The sequence below is a fragment of the Catharus ustulatus genome, chromosome 12 (genome assembly GCF_009819885.2).
Source record: "Catharus ustulatus isolate bCatUst1 chromosome 12, bCatUst1.pri.v2, whole genome shotgun sequence".
In the NCBI taxonomy this organism is placed as follows: Eukaryota; Metazoa; Chordata; class Aves; order Passeriformes; family Turdidae; genus Catharus; species Catharus ustulatus.
Window position 1 is genome coordinate 18,279,513 of NC_046232.1, and position 19,206 is coordinate 18,298,718.

General features: G+C 42.2%; 1 protein-coding gene across 4 annotated transcripts in view; it reads right to left on the reverse strand.

Annotated features, from left to right (window-relative positions):
* Positions 1-19,206, reverse strand: part of CERS3 (ceramide synthase 3) — a 42,380-nt gene that overhangs the window by 12,503 nt on the left and 10,671 nt on the right. For 3 of the 4 annotated variants that reach the window (XM_033071052.1, XM_033071050.1, XM_033071051.1), the window contains exons 2-10: positions 16,217-16,399; positions 14,608-14,725; positions 12,566-12,684; positions 9,081-9,138; positions 8,188-8,238; positions 7,207-7,299; positions 6,819-6,947; positions 5,164-5,270; positions 3,728-3,884 (exon numbers count right to left, since the gene is read on the reverse strand). In XM_033071052.1, the coding sequence (XP_032926943.1) occupies positions 3,728-3,884; positions 5,164-5,270; positions 6,819-6,947; positions 7,207-7,299; positions 8,188-8,238; positions 9,081-9,138; positions 12,566-12,684; positions 14,608-14,725; positions 16,217-16,398 (1,014 nt within the window). In that variant the 5' untranslated portion in view covers position 16,399. The remainder of the gene's footprint in view (positions 1-3,727; positions 3,885-5,163; positions 5,271-6,818; positions 6,948-7,206; positions 7,300-8,187; positions 8,239-9,080; positions 9,139-12,565; positions 12,685-14,607; positions 14,726-16,216; positions 16,400-19,206) is intronic. The other variant, XM_033071053.1, reaches the window with a different exon arrangement.

Genomic DNA, 19,206 nt, shown 5'->3' on the forward strand with positions numbered 1-19,206 from the left:
TTAGTCATTCTTTGAACACTAACTCTCACCGTTGCCTTGGGAATTTGGGCCAAATAAGGAATGAACAAACCATGGACAAGGACACGCCCAACCAGTCTTTAAAAAGCTTACCAAGGACAGAAGGCCAAAAGAATATTGAACATAGATAGGTTTTTAAAGAGGGGCAAGTCCAAAATCCTGATCTACAGCAGTGCAGGGGTTTTTCTGCTTCAGGAAGAGGAAAGAACCACAGGGAATCCAAGAAAAGTGCTGCTGACTCCTAAATAACAGCAGCCATTAGTGAGCAGCTCATTGCCTTCCTTGAAGGTGGTCTGATGGTGGCAAAACAATTACAAGAGCAGGAAAACCTATTCCTGGACACATTACAGTCTGTTAGAAACCTGCCATTACCCTCCACTGATGGACTTTGCATCAGCCCTGAACTATCTGAGACATGTGCACATCATGCCCATTTCCTACAACTTACATATTTTTCAAGACTTAAAGCACCACAGTCTCAAAACCTTAACTCAGTGTGTAATGGGTTTAACATATATTTTACATCTTAATTTGCCATAATAATGTGGCTATAAGCTGCTGTCATTCACTCCCTTTTTCTGACCTTGGAAATAAAATGTTTAATCTCCACGGGATTTTCCTGGCGAGATGTTTTAAATCAGTGCACATGTACATACTTCTCTATATGCTTTTTCAATTTTCCTAAAATATTCTCATATGTGCAGACATGATGACTAGACATGTTTCAGTGGTGCTTGAAACTTGATACAAGTGGGTAATTTAACCATGTAATTGAACAATATTACAGAAACACACGGAGTTTCCTAGCAACAAAAGGCCTTGGACATCAAGATGGCAGCCAGCAGCTAACATTGCAATTGCCTGACCTAACTTGAAAAGAAATTACACTGAAGAATGTCCTCCTTCCTCTCAGAGCAGAACTGGTACATGGCTACAGCTCTGACCTCCAAGGGCTCTTCCTACAGGCCTTACTCATACACAAGGTCACAAATGTCACCTGAGAAAGGACATTTAGGGAACATTTCTGTTTTCCAGAGGTAAGAATAATGGATTTGAAAAAATGTCTGTACCCTCAAGTTTACCCCTATGGAAAATAAAAAGCTTCTTAATGTGAAGTAGCTGAGTACAGCTGAGCTGGTGGATGGAGAGCTGCCCCTGTTGGGCATTCCCAGCGCCCCAAGGGAAAGGTGGCACAAGTCCCATGAGCCTGAGGCCACCAGTGCTGCCCTGTGCCAGAGTCCCATGGTTGGGAAAACAGGACACAGAGGGATGGCAGAAGATCATCTCCCTTCTTTCCTTTTCCCTCATTTTCAGCCATCTCTTCCTGTAGTATTTGGGAGGAGCAAAACCACAAGATTTTTAGTCCAAGTTCTTTTTTGCTGAAGCAAGTCTGCTGGCTGAGCAGTTATCTCAGAGGGCTGAGGATAACTGTCCCCTCTACTGCTGCAGGGGGAGGTGACAGCTGAGATGAAGAGCTGCTGACCAGCCACTCTCAGCCAAGAGCTGTCTTCTCAGGTGGAAGAGGAAAACATGGAAGAAGCCACCAACTCTTGAGGCTGCACTGACCACAAAACTCCAGGATCAAGGTACAGAGGGCACTGAAAAAATTCCTTACACCCTTCTATGCTCAGAGCTTCCTTCAGTTAAACAACAGAAGTCTCTATTCCCAGTTACACCATGACTTCATTTTTCCATCTGAAGTAGCTAACTGCTGCTTCAAGAAAAATATCAAAAATTGCTATGTTTTCATTCAGAAAACAGGCAGCCTTGGGCAGAGAAACAAACCCCTTCTAGCACCAGGATGGTCTACTGGTATTTCCCTAAAATAGCAGCAGCTATTTGTGTGCAGCATGTCTATAACAAAGATGTTGGTATAAAAACTCTGCCTTGCCAACACCATTCTTTTCAACGTTGCCTTTCCAGCTCTGGAGGCACTGGCTGCTTTCACAGCCAAGTTTGCCACTGCTATGGAAAACAGGCTGCACATGCAAGCCAGCTGAAGTCATCCAGACTGAAAAGGGCCCAGGCTGCTGCTGCTACCACTGTAAAAATGTTATTTGGAAACCATCTTCTCAGAGAGCTGTATAAGGAATCAAAAATCCGTGGTAGGGATGCAGGCTTGGTGCTTTCCCATTTTTTAGCGGTGACGAACACAACAAAGCTCTTATCTCAAAATAAAACATTTCTGTCCCTTACAAAGCTCATGAGCAGGCAGGGCAGAGTGGCCTTATATAGCTGGTCTGGCAATGTCCTGTTCAGCACTGCATCTGAGCACCTGCAGGCACTGTGCTCCCAGAACCTCAACCAGAGTGGATGGAGAGCTCTGCCAAGCCTTCCTCTTCCTCAGAGGGGGCAGAGGGATGTCTCTCCATTCCTAAGTGAGGTTGTGCACAGGGAACAAGAACAGCACAGACACAAGGCCAAAATCACGAAAGAAAACAAGAAGTAAAGCACTTTACACCTCAATAAGTCAGAAATAATGTAGTGATTAGTCAAACACAGAAATGACACACAAGAAATGCAAGATTCTCAGTGTCTAAGGGAACACAGAAGCTTCTTTTAGAGGCAGAGCAACACAAATAATTTCCTCCACAGATCTGTCCCTTCTGTGCTGCAGTTTGCTGTCTTACAAGGGTTGAGTTTGTAACTTCTAGGGCAGATGTTGGATCTCCCTATGATACCCAGCTGTCTGTTTGCATAAGATTTGATGGAGTCCAAAAATCCAATAATTACAGGATGGTTCCTGTTAGCACTCAAGCAACAATTAAATACAGGGAGAAAGGAATATTTCTATTTCCTTAAGATGTTTCACAGTATAAACTGCTTCAGATAAAAGGACAGTCAATTTAATTAAAGTTTTTGTTTCTTGAGCCTCAGAAAAAATACCATTTTTCAACAGCACAACTCAAATTTTTTCTTAACTAGAAAAATATACCTGTCAATACTTCTGCCAAATCTTAGAGACATTCTCCAAAGTCCTTCTTAAATACTTTTTGCTAAATACTTTATCTATCCTGCACCCCACTGCACATTTCATGGCATGAGACCTTGTGAAAATGTCACTACTTCAGGCAATAAAATGAGACATAAATGACAGTTTTCTTCAGAGTTTTTTCCCATATGAGTTTTCTCTACAAGGTAAAATCAGATTAGGTAGCACCAGACTCACACTGTTTCTCTGCTCCAGCTGAACATGACAGGATTTCATTGAGCCATAATATAATATCAGATATACTTCATTTGGTTTTCATGATCCAAAACCAGCGCTCCAGTTTAGGTGACCTCAGATTTAGGCAAATCTGAAGAAATTTAAATACTGCAGGAAAATTGTAGTCAAAGCTCTCACCACCCATTCTTTTTTGCTAAGTTGCTGCAAAACCCAGTGACAAAAGATTGCTGTAACTCAGGAATTCCTGAGGAGTTCTGGACCATCTTAGGGCTTCAGTTTTTGGGACAGCTCATTTCTCATTTACTATTGGTACAAAACACCAAATACAGGCAAAAAAACCCCAACACTCTGAAGTCTTCATATTCCAACCAAGACATTGGGTGTGACAATGAGAGGTGAATATCTCTGTGCTTTGTAGATCCCTATCAGAAATGTTCACTTGAGAGGTCAGGAAAACAATACAATTCCAAGTAAATCTATTGGGAGTATTGGCATCTGTTTGATACTTCAAAAATCTTATTGAAGAAACAAATTTCTTACCTTTAGGAAAACGAACCTTTTCAAAATCTTGAAAATTAAATAACCCCAATATAAATGCAAGCCTTGGAGGGTTAATAGCATCCCATTGAATAAAAAATATGCTATGACAGGAGTTGTGGAGTAGTAGGTGGGCTGATATAATGTGGCACGAAGAATCCTAAAAAATAAAGATCATTGTTACAATGTCAGATCTCTTCCTTATGCTATTTACATTTATTTCTAAACTCATATTCCAAGCTGATTAATATTAAAACTCCCTGCAAAGATGGTAGATTAATTAACAAGCCCTGCCTTAACTAGATTATGCATCTCTGTTGAAATATAGACTTCAGAAGATGAGAAATTCGAGCCTGGCATGAAAGTATTCTAAGTGAGGTTAGAAAAAGTCCCTGTTTTTCAGATCTTCATCTCTGTGTGGTCTAGATACTGTGCAACTCAGAGCTTGCCTGTGCCTTTTTTAGTGTAAATTCTCTCTAATCTGAAATCCACACTCCAGAGAAAATCCTACAGGCTTTGCAACAGGGCTTTTTGTTAATTAACATATGTTTTGTCCATCTTCAGACTTCACTACTTCCATATTATTTGGGGCTTTTTGAGTCCCTTTAATCTCATCAGGTTTCACTTCCAAGTTCCAGAACTGAAGAACAAGAAACTCAGTGAAGCAAAATGATTGCAGATCACTTGTACAGTTAATTAAAAGAAACAACAATAAAGTAAAAGATATCAGCATTTCAGAAAGAAAATACTACAGGAAATTAAAGCCTTATGCTGATCAATGTTCAGAACTATTAATTTAACCAGTTTGAGTCTCTAAGGGCTTGTCCATGTGCAGGGAGGGGCAAATTAGAGCTGTGAATGTGAAACACATTAAACACTTTTAAAAAGATAAACATGTTAAGCACCCATGTGGATACTGCAAAGCAGATTAAATCACAGCACTCCAAAGGCATGCAAGTATTTAGCAAGTTAAGATTTATTTGTGCTGACTTCATAAATTAATTAGTTCACCTAAACTTCTCTGAGTGCTCCTCATGTGAGTGAGGTGAGGCACTACCCAAGGACTGGGAAGCAGAGAGAATGCTCTAGAAAAAATTAACTACAGTCAAGTACCCTGACTGCAGCTACAGCAGAAGGGGTGGAATGAAAGGGAAAAGGATTTCTCTTACCCCTTGAAAATGCAGGGGTTTGTAGCATTTAACTACTATTTACCAAACAAGTTACTTAACACATAAAAGCTTTTATTTAGGTTCAAGAGGCTCATTTAAAATTACCTTTACATAATAACTTTCAAATAAAAGTGCAGCTTTTGTCAATTTTCTCACTAGCAGAATTTTCAAGTCCAGTCCATTCCTTTCCTTTTTCCATCACAACAACACTAAACTTTCAGGGGGAGTGGGAATGAAGAAAAGTCTGTGACTGAATTAAACATTGCTTACCAGAAGGGCAACAGGATCATCCTGGTGATGAAGAATGCAATGGAAAAGATGATAAACAGCATGTTGCAAGTTTTCTCCCAGCGAGCATAATTAAACATTTTGGCTGCCTGCAGTGGATAAAAAACCCCAAATATATTATAAATATTCTCTGAAATAAATTCTGTGTTTTCATAAATAAAGACTCATCTTCCACCTAAGCAGGAAGAGTATTTCCTCCCAGTTTGACATGTAAAGCAATCATTTTACTGATACCTAATAAAGCAGCATCAGACCAGATTCTTTGTTTATATTTCTCCTTTTATCTTGAAGGAAAGAACTCTGCATCAAAGACCTAAAGAACAGCTCTCAGACCAGAATATAAAGTGTCATGGAAACACAAAGTGCTCTTTAGAACAGAGGTAATTCCTCATTTTTCAACCAGATTCCAAACAGACTGAATTCCAAGAGAAGCTGCTGGCTACACCTGCACATTCAGGAACAGCAGTGACAACTGAAATGCAGATGTTCTGGGACATGCCTGTTACTGACCCTGCTCTGGGCCTGATTCAGCTCCTGTTTTCTCCTTTTTGAGAGCAGAAGATCTCAGTGCTCAGAGCTCCAAGTGCTGCTTCTCCCCTAAATTAACTTTCCAGCCCCCCATGCTCCATTAGGAACCACCCTGGGCAAAGTTTTCAAGTGTGAGCAAAGCTGCAGAGGCCAAGCCTAAATTTCAAACAGCAGCTTAATTAACTTCTTTTCTTTTCCTCCTTCTTTTGAGTGGCAGGGCTGGATTAAGTTGTTCTGGTACTCAACTCCAGTTTCCATCCAAGTGCTGTCCTACCAGCAGTTGGCAACTCAACTGTTTGTAAGGCCACATAGTTAATTGGATCTAGGAGCAGTTCAGGATTAAAAGTAACCCAGCAAAAAAACCTGTTTAAACTGGACCAATGCCAAGTGCACAACCCCCCCAATTAGTTGTTCTGCTACAATGAGATAGATCAGGGACAGAAATGGACAGTGACAGGTAACAGCCTTCAAGGGCTGCTGAAACCAGCACTGCCACCAACAGAGGTGATGAAACCGTGCTCTCAGACCTGGTGTTACAAACTCAGGGTAATTCTAGAGAAGGAAACACTGTGCTTGTCTTCCAAGAATCCCAGAAGCAACTCTGATCACAGTGCTCTGTCCAGAGTAGACACTTCTTTAACACTTGGACTGATATTTAGTGCAGGGAAGGGAGTCCTTTCTCTTCAGTCCAGATGGAGAAACTTTTCTTCTGTCAGAAGATACCTGATACAGGTTGGACTTGATGCCAGAGGTCTTCTCCAGCTTCAGTGATTCTGTGATGCTAATTTGTGGTCTAATTTTATCAGTGAAAATAAGAACAGCTCAGGAAGGCAGCTTTATTTCTGGTCCCTGTTCTGCACCGAGGAAGCTCTCTTCTGCTCCTTTCTGATAATGGATTCTGTAACAAACTATCAGCCTAAATTATCTACAAACTCTTTTATCTTACAAGTTACAAATCTGCAAAGCTGTGTCCTTGTGGTGATAGGAAGGGATCACATAAAACTCATGGCCAAAAGATTAAAATGTCACTGACCCCAAAACCAAAATCCCAACAACCAGAAAACTCAGGACAGGAAAAAAAAGCAATACAAGCTGGACAGCAGGGTTACCTCGAGCCAGAAATCGGCAGTGTCGTGCACGAAGATCACCAGAGTTCCAAGCCGCACGTAATTGCCACACCAAGAGCCACTCATCAGCCCGATGGCTGCCAGGTGATGAACGATGTGAGCCTTAAAATCCTGGGAGGGACAGCAGAAAGTGAAGGTAACGTGGATGAAGCAGAGCCCTGGGGTCTCTGACCCTTCCCCGAGCGCTGCCCCGGCAGCCGGGGGCTCAGGGATGGATGTGCGGGATGCAGGCACAGACTGATGCTGCCCTCAAGCGGCTGCACCAAATCCCGGCTCCAGGCGGTGCTTTTCCGGAAAAAAACCCAAACAAAACACCTTTTCACCACTCACGGGAGCAGAGGTTCAAAATACAGACAACACAAGCACTTGCCTTTCGTTTGATATCGATGCCAAGGGTGAATATGAGAGACCAGTAAAACCCGATCTCGGCCATGTAGTACCAGTACTGGGAGGGCAGCAAGGTCTGTGATGAAGAAAACCACAGTTAACTCTGAGAGCAGGAACAAGTAAATGTCAAGTTATTTCTTTTACTTTCCTGATTACTTCTTTACTTTCCTGAGATTACTTCTTTTTTCCTTTCCTGACTTCTGCTTCTCTGGTGAGTCTTGCTTAAAAAGTTAAGCTAAATTAAATTCCTGTCCTGGAAATTAAGAAGGATGTTCTGAGAGCCAAGTATTTTAACTTCTGCTCAGCCCAAACTCTCAATTCCCACAGTTCCTCCCCCACCTCTGGATTTTAACATGCTTTTTATCTATGTTTCTGTCACAGAACTACATGCAGAGTCCTCCTGCATTTAATTACAAACAACTGCAAACCAACCCCCTCTGTTTCAGTGAACGATTCACATAATGAACTGAAATGTCAGTTATTTATGCTAAAAATCCTAGGAGAGAACTGCTCCCTTGGGTCAATACATTTCCCAGGTGTGTACCAGGAGCTGGGAAAACTCAGCTCTGGGGCAGGATTATTTGTATTCCTGGCCCCTGCCTTGGAGAGGAATAAGAAGGCAGTGGGATGGAGCAGAGTTACTTTAATAAGAGTGCCTTGAAGCTCCCCAGGGCCTGGAGCAGTGCAGGGGTTCTGCACTGAATCTGGGAACACTGATAACATCTCCTGTGAATAACTGGTGTCCCAGGGTGGGAGGAAATAACAGTGATCTGGCTGGAGGGGGAAGTTGCAGCACAGGCAGATCCAGGGAAGTCCTGCAACAGTCAGCAGCACTTCCCAAAAAAAGGCAGGAGGCTTTGGTGCCACACCTCTTTAGGTGGTGCCCGTGTGGAGGGAAAAGGCTGCTTGGATTCCCTCTTCCAATGGGGAAATACCTGCAATGCCTGGAGGCCAAAAAGCTCACCTGAAATGGATAGCCAACCCACGTCTGCCAGATGTCGTAAAACCAGGGTTTCTGGGGAAGACACATCAGTCACACACTGCTCAGCTCAGCAACAATTATCATCTTAACTCCAAATCTTCACTGCTTAACATCTCTCTAAGTGGAGCAGGCAAAGAAGCTGTAATCTTGATAACTGTTCTCCACCAATTTCTAAAGGGAACTTACATCTCAGATTTATTATATTGTTCCCAGCTTTTTGGCTTCTATTCAGGACACCTGAAACGTTCCAGTTCACAATTTCATCATCCAAAGCAGTGGGTGTGTGTTTTATTACTGCAATTACTCAAGATATGTTGCCACAGTGATTAAATTTGCTGTGTTTACCAGTCACACACACCAGTGGTGGAGGATGATAAACAGTGTTTGGGGAGAAGGGCCAGATGAGCAGAGACACGCCGGGATCTGTTCCGCTGCTCGGGGGAAGCACTAATGACACCCCAGGCAGGGCTCAGAGTTACAAGCACCACTCTCTCTGTTATTCCCAACTTCTGACTCAGCAGCAACACCTCAATAAATAGCTGTGACCCCCAAAAATGCTGCCAAAAAAACTTTATGGCCTCCTCTGAGGGAAACACGGCCATGTGATGCATTTGTAGGTGTTAACAAGGCATGTTGTAAAACCATCTGCGTGACTTCTTCAAGCTTGCCTTAAAAATACTGATTACTCATAAATTCCTTTATCATAGAAGGTCAAAAGTTAACTTAAAAATTAAATCTCAGTGCATATTGCAGCCCATCATCCAGATTACACACACCAAAGATCTGAATGCACAGAGTCTTTCAATGACATGCAAGAAAATCGAGAAATTATTTTGTTAAAAGCAGAGTATCAATCTTCCAGAAAGTTAACTTACATCATACAGAAATATAAATCCCACAATGGAGGATGTCAGATAGAATGAAAACCGCCAGCTGCAAAATTGAAATGGAAAAAATAGGAACAAACCATTATATTTTGTAAAGATATGGTCCTACAAATCATTGTATATCACAGAATCTTAACATGAATATGGGCTCACACTCAATGTTAACAATTACCACATAGTAACTGTATCTGAATTATTAGTATTTACATATTTAAGGTTTAACAGCTAAATTAGGAAATTCTTTTACATAATCAGAATACAGATATTTTGTAATGATAGCAGCAATTTTCCAGCCAGGCTGGAACTGATCAAGAGAATGACCACAGCAAGTGTAATAAATCCCCTGAAAATTAATGTTTGAGAACACAAACCTTTTCCTGGGTTCATTCTCTTCATCTCTCTGAACACCAATTGCTGATAACAAGGGAGCCTTATGAATTATTATCATCTACTGGGTTAGTTTACATCTTCCTACAAGGTCTCAAATAACTATAACCTCATCTTTGACTAGCTGTGCCAGAATTTAGCCTGATCTGAGCTTTTTGTGGATTAAATGAATATCCAGCAAGGCAGATAAACCTTTCAGGTTTGCACCATCAGCCTGCTAAGTCAGCAAAGGGAAAAGCTCCTGAGCATCTCGGTGCAGTGTGCTGTCACTTTGGGGTGTCAGAGCAGGACGCTGTGATTTGAATGACTCTGGAGCCTGTGTGGGAGGTATTTCCCTGGGGCTGGGTGTGCCTGCAGCCTCAGCCCAAGCATTCCCACTCCCACCTGTACAGGTGATGGAAAACTCCTTCCTTTCCACTCTTCCCCTCGGCAGGAAGGAGCCTGACCTTTCCTGTAAGCGGCTCTGCAAGACCAGCAGGAAAACACTGCGGGACTTCACATGCAAAGAGAGGTTGTGACCACAGGGACAGGCACATGGCCCCAGACCTGGTGAGAACTGCTCTAGATCAAGAGACACCCCAGAGGGAGCAGCAAGCAGCTCCCAGAAAAACTAAACCCACTGAAAAAGGAAAAGCACCACAAGAACACTGGACCAATGGATTAAGAGATGTATAAAATGAGATTGTGGTCTTTGGCAAGCATTAATGAGGTGTCAAATGAGAGGAGGAGAACCTGTTTGGTAAAGGCAGCCCCTCCTTTCTGAGCCCCACATCCCCTGGAGGTTGATATTCCAGGAGAAAGAACAAGATGTTCAAAGTCTGAGACAATGTTTTATGAGAAAAACAACAAACAAAAGATGAGGACGTGGGATGTTGGAGGTGAGACAAAATGTCTCACACCTGAGAAAGAAGTCAGGGAAATAATTATGAAATTGCCAGTTGATACACATGTGATAAACAACTGTTTTTCTTCTCAACTTTAAACTATCTGTCCTCAGATGATTTGAAAATAGCACTACACAACAAGCAGTGCATGGACAGGAAAAGCACAGAGATACATGGTGGAAATTCAGAGAGCAAATGGAAGGGGAGGGTGGAAACCACAAGTAATACCTGGCTGGGAGTTAACAGAAATGCTGGAACACACAACACTGTGGCACGGCACAGGCTGTACACAGGATGCCTCCCATTCCAAACAAGGAGGTGTGAGTGGTCCTGTGGGTATGGCAGAACTGGTTCTGTGTTGATTGTAAAGTGCAAGTGGTTTTCTGAATGGGATTCAAAGCACAGAGCTCCTCCAAGACTCTGCCTTTAGTCCCCAGCCCTACAAATATATATTGAATACATTTGGCAATAAAGAGCTTCAATGAACTCATTTATGTGCAAGGCTGCCAGAGCACTGCCTCATTTTGCATTTAGCCAAACTTCTTTATGAATTTGGTGAATAAAACCTGAAGTAAAACTCATTCAAATTCACCAAATTTTACTCAAGTGCCCTTTAAACTCTGATCCTGGCCACCAGAGAGAGCACTGAACAACAGCTATGCAAGAGGATTTTCTGGTTTAACTTCAGGAATCTTTTCTCTTGAACTGAATGGAACATAAAAGAATTTAGTAGGGGAAGTTAAGGGCTGGTAATTCTTACAAGGCAGTGAGGGTTTCATGCAAAGGCCTTTCCAAACCCCAGTGTTGCTTAACTGGGAGCACTAATAGCATAAGTATGGTTTAGATCTGGCTCATCAGATTTTCCCTGTGATTCAGAAAAAAGATCCTGGAGATTGCAGGCTTTCAAAAAATTTCATAACACTCATAACACTGGCTACTAGAGTGGAATAACACTGTTCCTCATTTTTTTTTATTTTGCCTAGAGAATTAAATATAATTAAATTCAGTGACAAAGAGCAGAGCAAGGTTCACAAAATTGCACAAGAGAAACCTGTTTGCTTCATTCTCACTCAAGCTGCCAAGCAAGTTGGAATTTCAGTCTTTAGCTGTGTGTTACCAGAGACAGGCATGTGTGGCAGGCAGATCTTTTAGCAATAGCAGGAAATTTTATTGCCACTTGTGCAACCAAATAAACTGATCCCCAAAACAGCAGCAGACATAAACCATGTCAGAAGAGTTTACTCACTCAGACTTCAGAGACACACCTCTGTCTATCATCTGCATTTATGTCTGACAGAGGACACCACTAAATCATCATATTGATTAATACTGAAAATAATCTTGATGAAGTACTCAGCTTGGAGCTCTGTGCTGTACTTTTAACCCTCATTCCTTAAGTTGATCTGCAGTAACAGAGGTTCAATATTGTAATCAGGTGAATTTTTGCCAGTGTAATTATGCTAATGAAAAGCCAAATACACAGAGCATTCCAAAGTGCTTTACACTGGTACAGTTAGTGTCAGTACCCAAAAGGGATGAGCTGTGCCCATTTGGGAATTTGCAATTTGTATGAGATTTTAGATCACACTTTGAGTGTTTAGGTATGAGGAAGTTCTCACACATAAGTGAAAAATCATATGCAGGAGGTTTTGAAACCTCTTACATATTCATTACTATCACTCAAAGCTGCTCACTGGCCCACTCTCAGCAGTGAGTTTGAATTCCTGTTTCACACAGTATCCCATGATCAGGCTGTGGTACCTTCCTTTGGTCTGGATGCCACAATTCCTGCTCTTGAACTGACTTCAATACACATGACAGCATCCCAAAATGACAGTGTGGATACAAACATAAACCAGGGTAAGCATTATTGTTCCCCTGTGATTACTGGCAGACAGGAAAATATTTTCTTATTCTCTGCATGTTTTCATCTTACACTTTGTACTAGGAGCTTACAAATCCATTATTCCACAAAGAATAAAACTGTAAAATATTTTAGGTTAGTTTTTTTTCCAGGAGAAACACTTGACCTTAACTTTCAACCATCATTTGGAGAAACACTACTAAACCCTTTCAACTTGTTTGTGCATTCAGAAACCAAAACCCTCATCAGGCAAACCCAGCCCCCTGGAAAGGGGGGACTTCAATAATTTTTTTCCAAAAGGTTCAAGCAATGATAACCAAAGCATTGTCTTTCCTTACAAAGCTTCCTTGAATTTCTGGAGCACTGTTGGGATCTCAAGGTTTCGCCTTCTCCTGAACCATTTCTCCACCAAATGGACGGTGCAGTTGCACTTTTTGGCAAGGCCTTTGATATCTGACTGCAAGAAATGAAACATTGTTAGCAGTAGATGCACTCCAAAGTCACTTTCATTTATTTTGTACTTCACAGAACAGCTTCCCCAAAGTTGTAAGGTCTTCATTTAAAATTATTACCAATATTAAATATTCATGGGGGATATTTTTGAGTAATGCTCAGAGAAACCCTGGATATATATTTATATAAATAAAGCAGGCACAAAATTAACAGATCCACAAACTGTTCTGTTGTCTTTCTGAGTTTCAGAGGTGCAACTTTTACTGTTAGATGAGAGCTTAGGCTGGAGCAGGAAATGCCATGTATGAACACTTGGCACCTACTGTCTTACCTAACCATAAATATCAGTAATTTGTTTATATGTGAGTCTCACAGATGAGAAGTGGCCTGAGCTCTGTTCTCAAATCCAAAGCAATTCAATGTCTCCTCCTGAGCAAGGCTCAGACTGCCTCCCTCCAACACCAGACCTAAACTGGGGGTGGAACAGGGCCCAGAATTGCAGGTGGCCACTGGGGTGTCACACCCTGGGGTGTCTCATCCTCTGTGCTCCCAAGGCCAGCAGTGCCCAGCACCAGGCAGAGACTCCTGCATTTCAGGGTGCTCAGTGCCCCACATGCAGCAGCCTGTGGATTTCCTCCCTCTCCTCCATCCCCAGGTGCAGAAGGTGTGGGATGACCTCCCTGGGGCTGCCTCAGGAGCAAGGAGAGTGTTTGGCTCATCCCTGGGGAAGTTCTTTCCTCCCAAGGGCACTATGTAAATAGTGGGTGGCAGCAGTGCTGCCTTCACCGAGGTGAGGCCAGCCCAGGTAGTCTCCTGTCCTCAGGGAAGCCTCTGGAATGTGAGAAAAGGCACCTGAGCTGCCAGGGAGGGCTGGAGTGCAAAGCAGCCGCTGTGTCCAGCCCTCCCTGCTGGCTCTGAGCTCTCCACTTGCCACGCAGGAATAGTGACTCTGCTTCCACACAACAGAGCCCACATGCCTCAGCTGCCAGCCAGGCTTTCCCAGGCACACTTCCCCAAGCTGGACACCTAAAGGAGGCAGCTGAATCCTTCCCAAGCTCTGAGGAGTCTAAAAATGCCATGTTTCCTTTCAGAAATCAAATGTCCAACTGCTCTCAAGCAGAGGGAAGGAATGAAGCTGAGACTGGGAATTTGCCCAGGGAGAGGAGAGCTCGTGTGTGAACACCCATACATCTACTCCTGATGTTAGCAGGCAAAAGACAATAAAAGAACAGCAGAGTTAGGGATAGAATGCCAAGTTCCACTATCAATAATTATCAAAATCCCTCACTACTAGAAAGCACATATTTCTCTTCAAAACCAGTGTAAGAACACTGCAATTGTTTGGGAACTGCAGTCAGGTAAGGGAACTTCCTGAGGCTGCACTCACAGCAAAGTACCTGCCTCCCACCAAAAATCAACTTGCCTCCTTTTTGGAGGTGACAAGCATTGGCTAGTCTTTTTTCCTTGTTCAAGTTTAAAAACAAACAGCATGGTAATAGAAGGATTGCTTTTCTTTCTCACATAAGCCAGGATTAAGTATGCAGCAACATAACGGATCAAAAGGCTTCCATGCCAGCATTCCAATATTAGTGCCTGCAGTAAATACCATCCTGCTTTCCAACAACACACATCAGCTGAAGTTTTCTCCAGGCAGAATGAGTTAAAGATGGAACACTGCCTCTTCACTGGAAATATTAACAGTCTAACCTAGAACAGTATGCCAGAAAATTAAACATCTTAAACGGATTTTCTGTTTCGGATGCCATATACCCTTGTCAGCAGAACAGCAACTAAAACCCAAATAAATTAAGTCATCTGTCAATCAGTTGGAACTCATCCCATGATGTCATTGCTGAGAGCTGATTGAAACAGTTAAGAGTGAGATTTTCCAAAAGCAAAACGAGTCTGGAAGAATGAGAATCCTTACTTGGGATGGATGTCTTGAGCACTCCCGGAAATAACTCTCTAACACAGGATTAGGCTGTGGCTTCACACGTCTTACATTCTTTATACCCAAGGCTTTTGCTAGAGGTATAGCAACATATCTGAAAAGACACAGCATGAAAAGCTTTAGAAACACAACACAGGTACAAGGCCTTGGCTGTTCTCATGCCAGGATATGAAGAAAACAAATCTGATGCAATTTAATCTGCCATAGAATGTGCAGTGCACTGAGAAAAAGGGATCTCCCTCTTGCTAATCCCAAGAGGGAATCACAGTTTATCAGCTGTTACACAAGAAAGAAGACCCAAGGATTGCAGTCTGTGGCCATGAAATGCTGTTAAACTCAAGGAAACATCCTGACTTTTGTGGCCATCAGTTGAGTGAAGGGAGACTGGAGGGTCTCTCCATGTGAGCTCAGGGATTCCTGCTGGGAAACTTCCTCCCAGTGGCAAACTCACTTGGCACCTCCTTCACTGGGCCACCACCACCCACCTGGATCCAGCCTGTGGCACACAGCCAGCCCCTGAGACTGATGGTTTCTCTTTCTCTTCTCTTTTCCAACTCAAATTGCTGCAGATTGTACCAAAGGTTTCACCCTCCTGCTTGGGCAGGGTGCTCAGGAAAGCCCCCTCCCTCCTGCTGCTGTCAGCCATTGATTCCTCATTACTCATAGCAGTGGTCAGCTTTTCTCAGACTCTCTGCAGCCAGATGTGTGGGCTGATTACCCTCAGCAGTCCTTTCCAACAGCTCTGCAGTGAGACACACTTGGGCAAGCGTGTGTGCAGGAGACACTGGGAATGGTTATGAACATATGATCCAAATTACTTTTGATTTCCAGCATGAATGATCTTATCTGCTTCTGGTTTAAGTCTGTCCAACTTATGACATTCCAAATTTCCTCATTCTGTCCTGAAATAATTATAAAAACCTACTAATCACATTTTTAGATGAAAAAGATAAAGAAAGAAAAGCAAAAAAGGTACAAATAAATAAATCAAAACACTGCAAATCTTAAAGTGATTGTAGCTTTCTTCTGCAGAAAGCTGTCCCCTAAGATTCCAGCTGCAGAAGCAATCCATTTTTTGGTGCCAAAGTGAGAGGAAAAAAAAAGAAATCAGCTTTACTAGATCTGCATAAAATGTTCACATGAAACTTTGAGATCCCTCCAGTCTGCTTAGCTTGGCCACAGAGAGACACCTGGGATCTCTCAGCCTCACACAAATGTTCTGGTACAGGACCAAATGAAAGGTTTGAGAGAACAAATCTCTCCATCCTTCCACTGAAAGAGAAAAAGGAAACCCAAATGGTTTAGAATGAATTGTATCTCTAGTGAAAGGAGACAACCAGAATTATCCAAATGCTGTTCTAGAAAAGCTGGATAGAAATATTTTTCTTCTGGATTGGACCACAGCCACACATACCTAATAACAAAAATATTTCCCAATTTTTCACCTGCTGTTATCTGTACTAGATCTTCCTAATAAACCACCAACTAATCCTCCTTTATAAAACATAACATTGATCTACAGATACCTCCTTTTCAGCATTAATGAGGACTAACATTAGCATCAAATTGCATTTGTGTTTCTTACCTTTCACTGAAGAATCTGATGATCAGTAGCACAAAAGCATATGGGATAGTGGCATAGAGCTGGTGTGGTTTGGGAAAGACAAGTCCATCACGGTCCACAAAATCTGCCCACGTGCAGTTGATGGGCATCCAGATGTTCTCCCACCAGAACCAGCTGTTGAGTGTCTTTAGTATGTATGCCATGCTGAGCAAAGAAAGAGAATTTAATTTATTCCTCACTTATTAAAGAAAAAATGCATTAAAGAACCCATATTGAGCCTTGTTGTGTAAAGCCAGTAAAGTCAATGTTCTCAGGGGGGAAAAAAAAAGTCATACAGGAAATTAAAACCCTCTTGGTTTAGAGCAAGGAGATGGGATTATAACCCATCAGAAGATAATAAAGCCAAATTTTGATCTGATATAAAGCAATACAAGGCCTTTGAAAGCTGCTGCCTCCTTTCAGTCACTCACACTGCACTGCTCAGTACCTGGTCAAATCTCCTGCAACACTCATGGATTATCTATCATTAATACTAATGAGAACTGATCTTCCTGAGGCTGCCTCTATAAATTAAATATATAAGTGGGAGGAAGAGTGGAAAAGAGATGAGAAAGTGCAGGGAGTGCCTCAATTCCATAGTAATGAGGGCATTTCACTGATGAATTACTGCTGTTTACTATGCTAATGGAAATATATCCTGAATTTGCAAACACCTGTGCACAGGAACAAGTGGGGGGAAAAACATAGTGCATAGCAAGGTTTTTCTGGGAATTGGGGGAAATAATATGATTTAATTGTGACCAAAACCTAGATCAAGAACAAATGTCTAAAATCAGTTCTGGAAGGGAAAAAAAATTCACTTTGACTAAAGTATTTAATTCTTGTAAAAGGCTCCTTTTTAACTTTTGTGGTCTACATTATATATTTAGGAATTTCTGTTCTCTCCCATTTATTTGTAAGGACTTTACAATAAAAACATGTTGTATATCCTAAAAAAATATCCTAACACTGAAGAAAAATAGAAGTTACTATAACTATAACATTTTCCATAAAGCTGAAACACAATTTCCATAAAGCTGAAACACAATTTTCCCATGATTTCTAGGAATAGTAAACTTGAATTATGTACTTTTTCCATGCTAAAATTTTCTGTGAACCAGGAAAAACATGAGGAAATAACTGATTTCATTGAAACACAGCCTTGATGAGGAAACAGTTGATCTGGGAGGATGATTAGTCTTTATCTCATCAGCTCTCCCAGCAATGGCTCTGTACAGGATCATGAGACAAAAATCAAACCATGCCAAGGTCAGGCAGGATTCAGCCCTTTCCATATCTGAGCAGGGAATCCAGGATTTCAGTTGTGCCTGCAGCTGGCTCAGGACACCATGCCCAGAGCATCCCAGCAGCATTCCAAACCTGGACACAGCTTTAATTAACACCAATTAATTAATTGCTGGTCCACACTGGGCTGTTCCCACTAAGCTTGGAGCAGGTTTGTGAAACAGTGACCTGTGCCCATCACAGAGCTGGTTAACAGCACTGCAGAGCCATTTACTGGCCAAGCACAGTAGTCAGAATTAAACCATTAATAACCCAGCCATTTAATCTTTTTAAATGCAGGAAGGGGACAGTAAAAATCTCCTGAATGAATCGTGTGTGTATAAGCAAATGTAAAAATAAAGGGGGGAGAAATCACAATTGTTCCTACACTGAGACTTTATATGCCAAGTTTCAGCCTAGAGCAATGTTTTACTGCAGAATTATAAACTCCTGGAAGTGGGGATTTATACAGGGGCTGCTAACAGACCCTAAACAGCAGCTTGCAGGCGCCATCCTAATGAAGCAGGGCTTTGAAACATGACATTTTGGGTCAGACAGCAAGGCTTGCAGACAATAGAAGACCAGGGGAGAGCCTTGTTACACAGTTCTGCTTCCTAATATATCTATATTTTTTAACTAGACTGTGCACTGCAAGCTATCACAAACTGTAATAAAAACAGCCCAGTGGAAGGAGAACTAAACTGTTGCCTTGTGGTGAGATGGGCTGGGACTGAACATGCAACCAAAAGATTTAAACTTTAGAAAAGCCCAGTGGTGCATATTTTCTTATTGGATTCCTGGGATCTCGCTAATTGATGGTTTTCTTCCACACATGGATGCCTCACCATGATTACCTCTTAAAGTAGTTAATATAGCACCATTAAACTAAGCTCATAAGTACATGCTTAATCTTAAAATATAAGGGATTTGAGGTCTGATCCAGAGTTCACCTATTTCAGGGGAAATCTTTCCTCACAAACACTCAACAGATTCATCAAAAGTGGGTTCTCTAAACTCTTCCTTTTGTAATCCCTGTATTTGTACCTGGACTCACCTGGTCCTGAAGAACATTGCCCAAGTGATTCTGACAAAAATCAATGATGAGATTCCAAATCTGTCTTAAGTTCCATTACCCTTAAACTGGATGTTTTTGCTGCAGCAAATCAGGCCATTCCCTGGGAAATCCTGAAGATTTCCATTTTCATAACAGCAGCAGTGAAATAGCTGGGCTGCTTTCCTGCCTCCCTTCAGCTCTCATCACGAGGTTCCTGGAGCACCTGGGAGATGAGGAATTCCTTACAAACTCTGACCTGGGCACAGCCCTGGCCACCAGTCCCAGTGCTGGGATCAGGCTGAAGATGCTGGATTGCAGGAGTAGGTGGTTTTTTACTTGCACAAGTTTTCTCCCCTGCAAACATTGCTTTCAAAAAATGGGCAGCAGATGCAAAGGTCAAGCTTGGCCTGATTTGGGACCAGCTCTGACTAAAAACTTTAAATCCTACCCAGCCTAAACCTCCTATTGCTGAGTGCTGAGCTCAGAGCTTCTCCTCCCAGCCTGTGGCAGTACCAAGCAAGCAGGAGTGAGAAATTCAACAGTGAGTGACTCATTCTGCCCAGCCTAGGGTGAAAATCCTCTGCCTCTTCCCAGATCCCTCTCCACAGACCAGCACTGCCAGCAGCATTTGCAT